At 46.5% G+C, this 13,349-nt stretch overlaps 4 protein-coding genes across 4 annotated transcripts; 2 read left to right on the top strand and 2 right to left on the bottom strand.

The window, feature by feature from the left end:
- Positions 1-5,554: 5,554 nt before the first annotated feature.
- Positions 5,555-6,641, bottom strand: PG986_006800 (methylglutaconyl hydratase; the record flags this gene model as incomplete). Its single annotated transcript, XM_066843022.1, has 2 exons — positions 5,555-6,173; positions 6,256-6,641. The coding sequence occupies 2 exons, from the start codon at positions 6,639-6,641 to the stop codon at positions 5,555-5,557; spliced, it is 1,005 nt and encodes a 334-aa protein (XP_066699134.1).
- Positions 6,642-7,570: 929 nt separating this feature from the next.
- Positions 7,571-8,166, top strand: PG986_006801 (ankyrin repeat protein; the record flags this gene model as incomplete). Its single annotated transcript, XM_066843023.1, has 3 exons — positions 7,571-7,759; positions 7,818-7,958; positions 8,014-8,166. 3 exons carry the CDS (start codon positions 7,571-7,573, stop codon positions 8,164-8,166), a joined length of 483 nt encoding a protein of 160 aa, XP_066699135.1.
- Positions 8,167-9,643: 1,477 nt separating this feature from the next.
- Positions 9,644-10,654, top strand: PG986_006802 (uncharacterized protein; the record flags this gene model as incomplete). The annotated part of the gene is made up of 1 exon (XM_066843024.1): positions 9,644-10,654. The coding sequence occupies one exon, from the start codon at positions 9,644-9,646 to the stop codon at positions 10,652-10,654; it is 1,011 nt and encodes a 336-aa protein (XP_066699136.1).
- Positions 10,655-11,416: 762 nt separating this feature from the next.
- PG986_006803 (uncharacterized protein) lies at positions 11,417-12,880 on the bottom strand (the record flags this gene model as incomplete). Its single annotated transcript, XM_066843025.1, has 4 exons — positions 11,417-11,933; positions 12,001-12,290; positions 12,353-12,610; positions 12,710-12,880. The coding sequence occupies 4 exons, from the start codon at positions 12,878-12,880 to the stop codon at positions 11,417-11,419; spliced, it is 1,236 nt and encodes a 411-aa protein (XP_066699137.1).
- Between the last annotated feature and the right edge of the window lie 469 nt (positions 12,881-13,349).

Here is a 13,349-nt window from a genome sequence, read left to right on the forward strand (position 1 = left end):
TAAGGCCTCGTATAACGAAATATAAATTAATTCTACCATAACGCATTTAATATATTAAAATTAATCGGAATCCTCCTTTTTAAATACTTTTATATTATTTTAATAGGTGCGCGTATTATATTTAAACTCCTCGTAGATTTTATAGCGTCGCGGGCGCGTCTTAAGCTTTTTCGTATAACTATTATTTCGGCGCGATTTATTTTATAATTATTTATTAACGTCCTTTTTAAAACTATAGGTTTTTTTTAGCTTATATACGAAGTAATTTTTTATTTTATAGCCGTTTCTTTTTCGTACGGCGGCGCCGGCTAAGTATTTTATTTACCTTTCGTAATACGGCCACTTTACCCTTTAAAAAAGCAAGCCGATATATTACCTACGTTATACTTTTCGTAATCTAGTTAAGTCTAATTAAAATCGACGTCGGAAAGCTATTTTAATGCCGTACGATACGGTTTTAAACGTATTCGGTTTAAGATTAAGCCTTAATCGGGTTATTTAAGGTTTTTAATTCTTAAAAAATAAGTAGGCCGAAAAACGTCCCTAGAGGTGTTAGAGTACGTAATTTTATATTTAATTATAAAATAATATATTCCGGATTATACGGAACGAGTCCGGTTTTTTAAAAGCCTCTTTATATATTCGAAACGGTAAAAGTCGCCTGGAACGCTTTTAAAAACGCTGGTAGGAAATCCTCCTTTAAAATATAGGTAATATACGCCCGTATAAAACCTTTAATTTCTTTTTCGTACACCCTTTTTAACGTACGAAAACAACCGATATTAAAAGGCTAGAGTTTATACGACGAATAAAAAAGCATATAAAATATAATAATCGAGTTTTTTTATAGTAAAGCTCGAAAGTTATCGAGTAGTAGTTTTTATAACCGTTAAGGATTAATAAGCGGTAAATACCTTTTATATAAGATTTCGTATGTTTATTAAAGTATTAAATTTAGTCCTCGCCTTTTTTATTCGTAGTCTAGTTATTTTTAATGATTACGATTATTTAATTTTTCGGTAATGGGTTATTTTCGTATTAAAAAAAGAAGTACGTTTTCCCGGTAAAAATAATATACGGAGGGATAACGTAATCGTGTAATCCGATATTTTGTATTATTATAACTTATTCCCGGTTCTTTTATTATATTACTTTAAGCCTTTTACGTCGATCGGAAGTAGTTATAACTATTTCGGACGAGATTTAGTTTATAAAAAACCCGGTCTCGTTAAAATTAAATATATCCTCCTTTTAAATTTTATATTTATTAATTATATTCCGTACGAGAGTAAATTACGTGCAATACACGTCGAGATTTTCGTAAAAGGCTTTTTAATAATCGATTTTTCGGTTAAAACGTATTCGGAGATTTAATTATCGTCGTATAAAATTAAAGGCTTAATTAACGCCGATGCGTCCCGTATTACGTAAATTAAATAATCGATTTATTATATTTTTAATACTACTTATCCGAAGCGAAAACGATTACGAATTTAAATTAATTATATATTATACGATTAATTACTCTTTAAAATTCGTAAACTTTTACGTTAACGACTATATATTTTATCGTAAAATATTACCACGACGCCGGTAACGTAAAGTTATATAAAGGATATTATATATTCGCGTTATAACTCGTACGCGTAATTTAAAGTCTTTTAAAACGCTTAAAGCATTAATTATATATCGTTCTCTTTCCATTAATTTACTATCGTAGGTAATAAAAATATAAAGCATAAAATATAAGTTATACGGAATTAAAAGAAAATATTCAATTAGACCGTGTATTTAATTAGACCGTGGATTACATTAAACTATAAATAAAAAAAACGAGGATTAAATTCAATACTTTAATAAATATACGAAATCTTATATAAAAAGTATTTACCGCTTATTAATCCTTAACGGCTCTAAAAGCTATTTTTTAATAATTTTCGAGCTTTATTATAAAGAAAACTCGATTATTATACTCTATATACCTTTTTATTTCTTATATAAGCTTTAACCTTTTAATATCGACTATTTTTATACGTTAAAAAGGGTGTATAAGAAAGAAATTAAAGGTTTTATACGAGCGTATATTACTTATATTTTAAAAGAGGACTTCTTATTAACGTTTTTAAAAGTATTTTAAACGACTTTTACCGTTTCGAATATATAAGGAAGCTTTTAAAAGATAAGACTCGTTTTATATAATCCGGAATATATTATTTTATAATTAAATATAAAACTACGTACTTTAATACCTTTAAAAATATCTTCCGGCTTACTTATTCCTTAAAAATTAAAAACCTTAAATAACCCGATTAAGGCTTAATTTTAAACCGAATATATTCGAAACTATATTATACGGCATTAAAATAACTTTTTAACGTTGATTTTAATTAAACTTAACTAGATTACGAAAAGTATAACGTAAATAATATACCGGCTCGCTTTTTTAAAAAGTAAAGTAACCGTATTACGAAAAATAAATAAAATATTTAACCGATACCGCCGTACGAAAAAAAACAATTATAAAATAAAGGATTACTTTATATATAATCTAAAAAAAACCTATAGTCTTTAAAGGACGTTAATAAATAGTTATAAAATAAATTACACCGGAATAATAATTATATAAGAAAGCTTAAAACGCGCCCGCGACGCTATAAAATCTACAGGGAGCCCGGGTATAATACGCGCACCTATTAAAATAATATAAAAATATCTAGAGAGGAGGATTCCAATTAATTTTAATATATTAAATACGTTATAATAGAATTAATTTATATTTCATTATAAGAAGCCTTAGAAAATATTCAATTAAACCGTATATTTAATTAAACCGTGGATTACGATATTTTTTAAATTAAAATAAGTCCTCTTATTTAAATTTAAATACTTATTATAAAACTTATATAGAATATAAGCTTTTTTAATTAAAAAATAAATGTATTATTCTTATTTATTTAAAATTAAAAGCTATTTTAAAAGTTATTTATAAAAAATAAAATAAAATCGTTATAAATAAAGTAATTAATCTATTATAAAATAGAGTATTTAATTTATTAAAACCACTTTCCTAGGATTTAATAACTAATTTATTTAATTTTTAAAGCTCAAAAATAAAGAAAATGCTCGTTAAGGGGTGTGCGCGTTGGGGGGGGGTAAGCGTCTTACCTGCCAAGCCCCGTGGATGTATCAAGTTAGACGTGTTCTTTCCGAGTGCAATGCACGTATCGATGACTGGCAAGCCGTCGATTAGATGGAACTGTATATCATGCTTGTCTGGATTCTGGCTATACGAGGATATGCGATGCAGCCCGGGCTTGAGTGGTGCGAAGGAGGCAAAATGCAGGCGCACATGTGGATGTCGCTCAAGGAGGCCCTGAGCTGTAGCTAGGTGTACATTCGAAAGACCATGATCGCTCGTCACGAAATACAAGGCGGTGTTATTCCTGCCAACTACGGGTGGGATCATTGATACCTGTGTCTGCCATTTCGATAGCAGCAGCGCGAAGATGGCCATGACCAAAGCTGCCAGGGTCGTACGACGAGTCGCCATGTCGGAAAGGGTTGATGTTTGCTGAGTGATGAGAACTGAGAAATGTAAATGACTTGGATAGATTTGAGGAGAACCGTGAAGTGATGAACGAAAAGAAAGTGGCGGGGTAGTAGCTTGGTACTGACTGTTGGTTCACCTCGACCGCAACTTGAAGCAAGGGGCATCAAACGGTAGCTTGGTTCCTGGTTCTGATAGGTCACTATCTCGACACCCTGCACGCATCCGGGGGTCCACCAGTTGAAGCCCGACGACGGCTGGAACGAGTATTGCAAGTTTGTGTTGCCCGGCTTCACCTGGGCCACGGTCGACAAAAGACTGCAGCCCGGGGAATATGTCTTCGCCATGGCGGAGGTATTGCATAGCTATCGTCGACCACGCTACCCTGGAGCTCTCGGGGTCACTACCGGAATGTGGCAGGCGCTGATGAAAAATGATCTACTTCTTGTCACTTAGTATTGAAATCAGGTTCATGAGTGAAAATTGAATAAGCGGTATGAGATTACAAGGCGTCACTTTGGCGGAACATGGCATACCGTTCTTGACCTCAAGAGTATTCACTCGATACAAAGCCTAGTGTACCTAGATAAGGATATGACAGGGCTTTACGGAAGACAACTCTCGCAGCCAAAACCCGGACGAATGGCCTGTCTGTCTTGTAGTCCTATACTATATGTGTTGGATGGGTCCGAATGGGCCCCATTTTCATTAGTCAACGGCTATGATAACGACGAACTGACATACAGTCCATTGATTAGGGGAATACGTATATACTAATAGTGAAAGCTGAAAACCCCCTGTTATACTAACGTATAATGGTTTCACCTTTTTTGTTACGAATCTGCGCTGCACTTCACCTTCTTAGGCTATTTGATCGACATAAGAACTTGGTATGCCACGTGCCAAGTATGCTGGCCCAAGAGAGATTAAAACACAAAAGAAATGGTCTACATTGCCATGCTGATGACTGAAGGATATGACTCATTGTTATAAATCAGGGGTAATGGGGCCAAGGTAGAGACCACCACCCAGATCACATTTGTATTCAAGTACCCAAAGACACCTGACCATGCTCAATAGTGTCTCTGTAAGGGCTGATGATGTTTAATACAAGTAAATATTCCCCGAAGAGAACATGTTCGATATGAGGCCTGGGATATAGAGTCTTATTAGATTGGGATATGTCTCCTCCTCCTTCTAACAAACTTAACGGAAACCAGAGGCAGCTGGACACAGTGCTAACCAAATACATGCCCCTTTCACGTTTCGAAGGCGGACGATCCAATGAGCCACGGCGGTCATTACTATCTAGAGTCATAATGGGAACTTGGACTTTACCAGATCCGCTGCAAAAGAGCCACCGAGGCTAGGGACAAATGATGCGAGATCAAGAGTTCCACCAATCACCATATGGCCTTCAGCGATTGAGCAGGACAGCCTGAACATTATAAAATACACCTTAACATCAGTATAGAGTTCATATTATTAAATACGAAAATGCCCCATGGCCAAAAAGGCAAAAACATACAACACCGAGGATTCCCAGGTCGTCACCGACCCTAGTACTAATTCGGCTCTCTGCTGCTTATATATGGGAGAGCGGACGGGATCCCTAGTATTCAGCAGGATATGGTCGTATGTATCAGTAAGGTTCTTTACGGGAATCTATATACTTAACATCAAGTAGTGTTAAACAACGTGTTTGTTTTCCAGCTTGTGGATGCACTGTTCCGATGCGCAAACCCCTCATGCTTGGGGTGATGGGTGCCAGTCAATAGAAGCAAATATCTAGATTCCGTCACAGGGTTACAATAACAGCGGCTAATTGAGTCCATCGGCGCTCACAGAAACGCAGAGATGACTCGTGGACGTATATGGCATGTTGGTTCAATCCCCATTCATCCCGCGATTATCAATTACGACTGTTCGCTACAAAATGGGAGGGGCACCATTGGCCACGCCTGAGCAAACACTGCCAGGTAACGTGATGTACGACTTGAGCTTAGCTTAGCGGCCCTTGAAGACAGGCCTTCTCTTCTCCTTGAACGCCAACAGCGCCTCGTCCCGATCCTCCGTCTTGACGACCCGCTCGTACATAGCATTCTCATATTCCTCGCGCGCCCAGGCGACAGCCTGGAGCCCAGCCCGAATAGCCACGGGCCCGCCCTCGCAGATCTCAGCCGCGAGGCGTACCGCCTCAGTGAGCGCCAGCTGGCGCGCCCGGGTCGCCATGGCGGACGGCTCGCCCTTCTGGGGTCCGGCGCCCTCCTGCTGCTCGAGGGCGTCGCGCTCGTCCTCGGGCAGCACCTCGACCAGCCGGTCCGCGATGCCCAGGAAGTAGGCCTCGGGCGCCGACACGCGGCGGCCCGTCAGGATGAGGTCGCGCGCACGCCCCACGCCGATCAGCGCGGGCAGGCGGTAGGTGCCGCCGGCGCCCGGGATGATTCCCAGGCGCGTCTCGGGGAGGCCGATGGTCGCGGTCGAGGCGAGGACGCGGAAGTGCGTCGAGAGGGCGAGCTCGAGGCCGCCGCCTAGGGCCATGGAGGAGATGGCGGAGATGGTCGGGATAGGGAGGTCGGAGAGCGCTGCGAAGGTGTCGCGAAGGTTGCCGAGGAAGTCGGCGGTCCTAATTGAGAAGGTGACACGTCAGTCTGTTGCTCGTTGCAAATTGAACAGGAGGGCATTGAATGTATTAGGTTGGTACTGACTCTTCGGGGGTGAAGCTACGTCGCTCCTTCAGGTCGGCGCCAGCACAGAAGCTTGCGTCGACAGCGCTGGCGAGAACCAGAGCTCTCGTCGGGCCCTTCTGGTCTGGCCCTGCAGCGCCGCCGAAGCGAGGTGCTGCTGGGATTTCCTGGCCGTCGGCAGTATATTGTGACTGTACATCATCGATCTCTGCCCGCAGGGAGGCGAGCAATGCTTTCGAGATGGCATTTCGGGCGGATGGTCGGTTCAGCTCCAGGATCCTAATGTGGCCCGAGTTGGGAGCTGGTAAATTCACAACATTGACAATAGGCCCGGTATCGCTCGAGTAGGCTCGGACGAAACGGAAGCGCGCTAATGAGCTGAGCTGGACTTTTATTCGTGGCGGCATGGTCAATTGGGCTTTTGCAGTTGGATGGAGATGGCCGATTGATGCTGCATCGTGGTGGGATTTCGTGAGCTCGACTTCGAGTGCCGAGGCCCAGGTCCAAGTGGGTGACGTCGGTGCAATCGTGAGCACGGCGTTTAGCAGCGGCTAACACCGGGCGTCAACCCGCAGCAGCAGCAGCAGCAGCAGCAGCAGCATTCTGTTCAATCGCCTTTCATCTTGATTTCACTGCAGCAGATTCACTATCATACGGACAGTGAGCTTGGTCTCCCCCTTCTTCCGCCTCTCCATCCAAATAAGAGATAGACCGTACCTAGGTACCCTTTAAGAGGGCCTCATTCGGGATGTTCTGAGTATTCCAGGTCCGGCACTTTGATCCATGCTATCCACTTGAGCACCCCCCACCTGAGCTACATAGGAGCAACTTCGTCAGGGTTGCAGGATTGCCCACTGAAACTGCCTCTCATTGCTGAAGCTAGCGATGCCATTCAATTGTAACCACCAGTAGTTTGCATAAGCCAAAGAGTCTCTCATTTGATACCTGCTCAAGTTTTGGATCTCCCAGGTAGATGTACAGACATGTGCTGCGTGCCTGCCCCCTAGCCCGCGGGATACACTGGTTTGTGGTGAGTCCGCCTGATTCACCCACCCAATCAAGATGCCATCTCATTCGAGAAAGCGTCCGTCACTCCACTTAATTTCGAACGACATCTCACAGCCTAGCCTTTGGATGCTGTTTAATCTGACCGGAAGCACCTTCAGTTTCCCGGGTTTTCTGCTTATCGCCTCGTATTGCTCACAGAAATTGCATGCCCACAAACTTTGGCAAAAGTAGCCCATCTCCATATTGATCTATATATACCCCGCCCCCTCCCCATCCTCAATCGTCAACCTGTATCAATCTCCAGGGCCTGAGGGTCTCAGGGGTCTCGATGGTTCTACCCTCCGATGCTTCCGGTACCACTTCGCCGGCTCGGACCGTGAGTGAGCTGCCGCCGGAAGCCATTGCGTTCGCTGGCCGGATGTACGATGCCGCTCGCACTGGCCAGGTCGATGTCTTCAAACAAGCTCTTCCGTTGGGCTTGCCGGCCAACATGACCAACGAGAAGGGCGACACGCTTGTACGCTTTGTGAGGGGATAAGCCATTAACAACTCTCGCTGACCCACAGTTACAATAGCTTATGCTAGCTGCATATCATGGCCATGCCGCGTTGGTGGAGCTGCTGATACAGCATGGGGCGGATCCGAATCGTATAAACGATAGGGGTCAGAGCCCTCTGGCGGGAGCTGTCTTCAAGAAGGAGGACAGAGTGATTGAAGTAAGGGTTTTACCTCTGTGCAACCAATTGCGAATTCAGACTAACACCTGACTAGGTCCTACTTGAAGGCCTGGCTGATCCAGATCTCGGATCTCCTTCCGCGATGCAGTGTGTCACCATGTTCAACCAGGAGACCGTTTGGAAAGATAAGTTCGAGAAGGCCCCAGGAAAGGGCAAGGGCAAACCCGAGACGTCGACGCCATCGTAATTGATGGCGAGAATCTTCTCAAGGACCCATACCTTATCTCAATGCTGTCCAGGAACAAGAGGAACCATCGATAATTGTGTGGAAAATATGCTCATGCCTGGATTAAGCTTCGGCTTATGGTGGCATTGAACGAGCATTGGCATGAACAACGTTGGTGCAATTGACCTGGTGCAATTCGAGGTGCGGCACCAAGAGCAGAGCTACTGGAATACTGGCAATTGTTACTGAGCAGTCGTGTTCCTGACGGGGATTAATGCAGATCTGAGTTGGGTTGTGATATCGAAAAGGGGTGGTTACACTGCCCTTATAAAACCAGCACCCAGGATTGGGTAAAGTATTCACCTCGTCGTGTTGGACAACTTCCGGAGAAGAGGAAAAGACAAATTATTCTGATTATCCCATATTGTACTGTTAACTTCCAATACATGGTATGTGATCCACTCCCACATTTACAAACTCGCGCAACTGGTATCCACTGCTCTCTCAGTCCGATCAATTGATTCAGGGGGCATGTTGTAAGGGATTTAGTCCCTGCCGAAATGTGGTTTTGATGCTGTTCAGAATGCTCTAGGTACAAATGACTAGAACTTGTTTCTACAGTTGAAAATTGATCTTGCACCAAACCGAAGTACCAGAGGAAACCAGCACATCGACCAGATCATCCAGACCACTTGCACACAACCCCTTTCGGCGTGGCATGCCTTTGATTATTCCAGAAGATTGTTGCCTCGACGCTGCCCTCCGCACTATTTGTTCCAGTTTCTATCCAGCCCTCTCCCACCTCACGTCCCCTTGACTGCTTTTCAACTATGGACGAGGACCTGGCCAAGCCTCGGGCGAAGCAAGGGTGCTCTCTTCCTCTTTACACAAAGCACTGTTTAAGTTCCTCTTTTTCGTGTTCCCCTGCGTTGCAGCCTCATAACGGAGAAAGCTGAATCCATTCTCGGGCGGGTGCCTGAGTATCGTGCAGTTCTCACTGTGTGTGCTATTTAAACTCTGCGAGTTTCTGAACATATAAAAGGAATATCTCCCCCCCTGTTCTTCCACGCAAAAAAACCATTTGACCCGGCTCTCATCCCATTACATACATCCATCCATATTGAACATTTCTCACTTCGCTCAACGTTCCAACGGCAGCTTTTCTCTTTAACCATTCCATTTAATTACACCGTTCTCTCGACCTCAATCCATTTTACTTTCGCTCTAGTCAACAAGAACAAGTATGGATGCCTACTACGCAACCAGTTGTTACCGGGAGCGTGAATACCCTTCGTCCCTCCCTGCATCACATATGTCCGCGTGGGCCGACGAGCCAATCGAGCACTATTCAGGATGGGCTTCTTCTAGACCAGGCAGAACATCGTCTAGAGTACCCCGGGGCAGCCGTAAGCGGTCCCAAAGCCCCGGGAAGCGCTCGCCAATCTACCAGTCTCGGGCTCCTTGGCAGCCCACGGCCGCCTTTTCTCGCGCACCAATCATGGCCCCGATGCCTATCCGGGTCCGGCCACCAACTTATTCGCCGGGGTCCCCCTTGATCGGCTTCTCTGAATCTTCGCCCAGGGTCGAATCCCCGATATATGTACCAGAGCCGCTCACTACGCCTGAACCTCGGTCTCCTGACCTGGCCCAGCCACCAGCATGCCCATCAGGCTCGCCAACTCCCAGACCCTTCATGGCCTGCTGCCTTGGTGGCTCCGTTCTGGCGTCCCCAGCCCCTCACATCCCGGGGACACCAACACCCCAACCCCAACAACACCACCAGCGACAACGGCTCCAGGGAAAAGCAAACCTGGCTTACATTCTATGTCAGCAACGGCCACCATTCCACTACGATGAAGCCATCGCAGCACCTCGGCCCGTTCCCCTGGCCCTCACCGAGCAAACGGCCCAGAAGACCCTGGCCCGGTGGACCGCGGAGGACGAGCAGCGGACCCAGGCCCGGGAGCAGGAATCCCGTTGGAGCAGTTGTAAGCTCACCACTTATTTGAACGCGCCGATCCAGGCAGCGCCGGACCGCACACCCCCGCCTTCGCCTTCGCCTCCGCCCTCGCCCCCCGTCATGCGTGTTGCCGACAGCGAGGCTCTCCGGTGGGTCTTCACCCTGGAGGAACTCCAGGCGGACGACGAGGACCGGGAGACGTTAGTTACCTTTTACCAGTCCGAGTTGGAGAAGACGGAGCAAAAGCACCACCGGGAGGAGCAGGAGCAGCGACGACAAGAGCAAGAACAACGGCAACAGCAACAGCAACCGAATGGGTACCACCACCGGGCCCCTGTTGCTGTTGCCGCCTTCCTCCGGCCGCCGGTGGCGAGGGAGCCAACACCCTACCGGGACCAGTGCAAGCAGCAACAGGAGCAGCAGCAGCAGCAGCAGCAGCAGCAGCAGGAGCAACCGTACGGTCTCTTCGGCTGTGCTCCTGTTGCTGCTGCCGCCTTCCTACCGCCATTCCTTCATCGGTTTGGACGCTGGCGCCCGTGGGAGCTGTGATTGGGGTCTCTCTGGGTGTTAGAGAGAGAGAGAGAGAGAGAGAGAGAGAGTTTGAGAGGGAGGAAGGGAGTAGATAAAGATGAATGTGATCCACGAGTACGTTTTGGTTGATTTGGAACCCAAGCCGGGTCATTGGTGTTGTTTATCTTTCCTTTTGGAGAATTGGTTGTGATGGAGTTGGTTTGGATCTTTACTCGAACAGATCAAGCAGGCGAGGCGTTTTATGGGAGTTTTGGGAATTTCGGCGCGCGGCCACTTATCTTCGTGCTCCTTTCATCGTTTGGACCACGGCTTGGGTCCAATAGCTTCTATGGTGTAATCAAGGGGATTCACATACTGGCCCTAAGCAAGATTAGGCCAAACATACACATATAGACCAATGGAAACATGCATTTTAATTACATTTTCTGCGTCAACGTGCTTTCCATACCGTAGTTATCTGAGAGTGGCAGTTGACTAGATCAGCTATGATTTTATATTATAAGTAAACTGAGTTGGCGATAGATTAAGGTGCACACTGAGTTGATGACATGCAAAGCGAAAGTCCAGATCGCGGCGACGTGACAATGTAGTTTACGAGGCTAGTAAGTAGTACCTGATACAAGAAGTAACATGTACAGTGGTCGAATTCGAATGCCTGAGGTCTTCATCCTGAACCATGGTCCTTTCCCTTCGGACCAACACCAGCGCCTGGGCATACGGTGTAGGGTCCCATAACGTGACATCAAAGATATGAACATCCCGCGGTCTAATGAGGGTGCTCTACGGCACCATGGGTAGCAGCTCGCGCTCGCTAGAGCCGTCGCGGCTCATGCCGCGACCACGCTGCGGTGGCATCGCGCTGAAGGTACTGCCATATGTACCGTCATACCCCTTATCGTCCTCGTCGGCATTGTTGCGGCGTTGGTCGGCGGGGTCGGCGGAGCTCGTCGTCGTCGTCGCCATCGACGAGGAGAGGGTGGTGCTGGTGGTGCCCTTGGAGGAGAACGTGTTCTTGGGCGGCAGCCAGCTGCTGCCTATCCTGGGAGGGCCGCCACCCGTGTTCCGTGTCGCCATCGACGAGGAGTTCCTCTGGCTCTTTTTTGTCCGAAACCCGGACCAAATTGACGACAGCGGAACGTCTTTGGCAAGAACGCGCAGCACGGGGATCGAGGCCGCGACGATGGTCACGGCAATCTCGGCGTGGCTCCACACGACGAGCGGTGCGGTGTCATAGATGGGGTCTTTGCTTCCGAGGTTGATGACGTAGGCCGTCTTGACGAATGCTGTGGCTCCAGCGCTGAGTATGTACACATTAATCAGCGTCTGGTTGCCCACGCGGGAAGGAACAAGAATTAACCACTTACAATATACCGCAGCTCATGGCCACGGCCACACCGATCCTCTCAGCTAAACGCATGTTGACCTTCATGATGAGGAACCACGGAAGAAGAGCCAGTGTGATGTCCATGGCGCCGGAGTATGCTACTGTATATGTCAGACAAGGACCGGAGGTTGGTTGGAGGCGGGACATTTGAATACTCGTACCTCCAGAGACTGTGCTGTAGATTGGGACGATCTGTGAAGGCCAACAAGCACCCTCGAGGTAGGGTTCCCATAGCTTTCGGCTAGGTATGCACTGGATGAAATTGAACACCTGCAGACAAATTCAGTTGTGAGTATATGAGGCAAGCATAAGAGCCCGGATTGGATACTGACAATACTGAGGCCCATTAGGATATTAACCGAGATGGCGATGAAGAGAATCACATTGTGCAGCAGACCCTTGGACAGACGCAATAGTGTGATGGCCCACGAAGTCTTGGACCAGGCTGCGCCAAGGATGGCGAATATGAGATCCACCTGGGCCAACAGGCCTACCATAGGAAGCTGCCTCGGATCTAGGTTATATATATGTTGGCCGAACCCTTGGCTGACATTGTAAGTGACGTTTATCGCTGACGCCACTAGAAATGCCTGTGTATACTAGTTAGTGAGTGGTCTTGCAAAGGCGCCGTCCAAGAGCCTGTGGTCGGTGGTGTGAAATGAGCCGTGAGAATAAATAGAACGACGTACCCATGATAGAATAAGAACATAGTCATCCCACCAAAGATATTTGTTACGAGAAACTCGACAGTAACACCGTAGACCAAGGAAGACGGACGCCAATCCGGTCAAGGCCCAGCTCGACCAGATCATCCAAGGCCCATGGGAGTCCTGACTAAGCAGTGGAAAGCTCATGTCCATGTTGAAAGAGTGTTTCTGGCTTGCAAATATTTGCCAGTCTTGAGGCTTTAGTATTGGGTGTTGGAGCTTGAGGTAAAATGTCAAAGGCGTTGAGTTGAGAGCCTTCTAGAAGGTTGGTTATCAAATATCCATCGAGCTCCCGAGGAACGCATGAACTACCCATGGGGAGGAGGAAGATCAGGAGAAATGGTCAACTGCTTAAATTCTCCGGTCAGATCGCGACCGGGGCTCAGCCCAGATCTCACATTCGGATATTTTCCTCTCAAAGGTAAAAGATGATGTATCGAAGTGATGGTTCACCTCATGTTCTTATCCTCGATACAGCGGTTGTTGCGCATCATATATGCAGGTTTCCCGTAACATCATAGGCGGCCCGCCAAACCAAGGCAGAGAGATGCGCCGTATTTACAGTTCCCATCGAAGCGATCGTTCCGGGTTCAGCAGTAAGACGGGCGAGAAATTTGAGAAT

This window comes from Apiospora aurea, assembly GCF_038362705.1.
Source record: "Apiospora aurea strain CBS 24483 chromosome Unknown utg000005l_segment0_segment0, whole genome shotgun sequence".
NCBI lineage: Eukaryota > Fungi > Ascomycota > Sordariomycetes > Amphisphaeriales > Apiosporaceae > Apiospora > Apiospora aurea.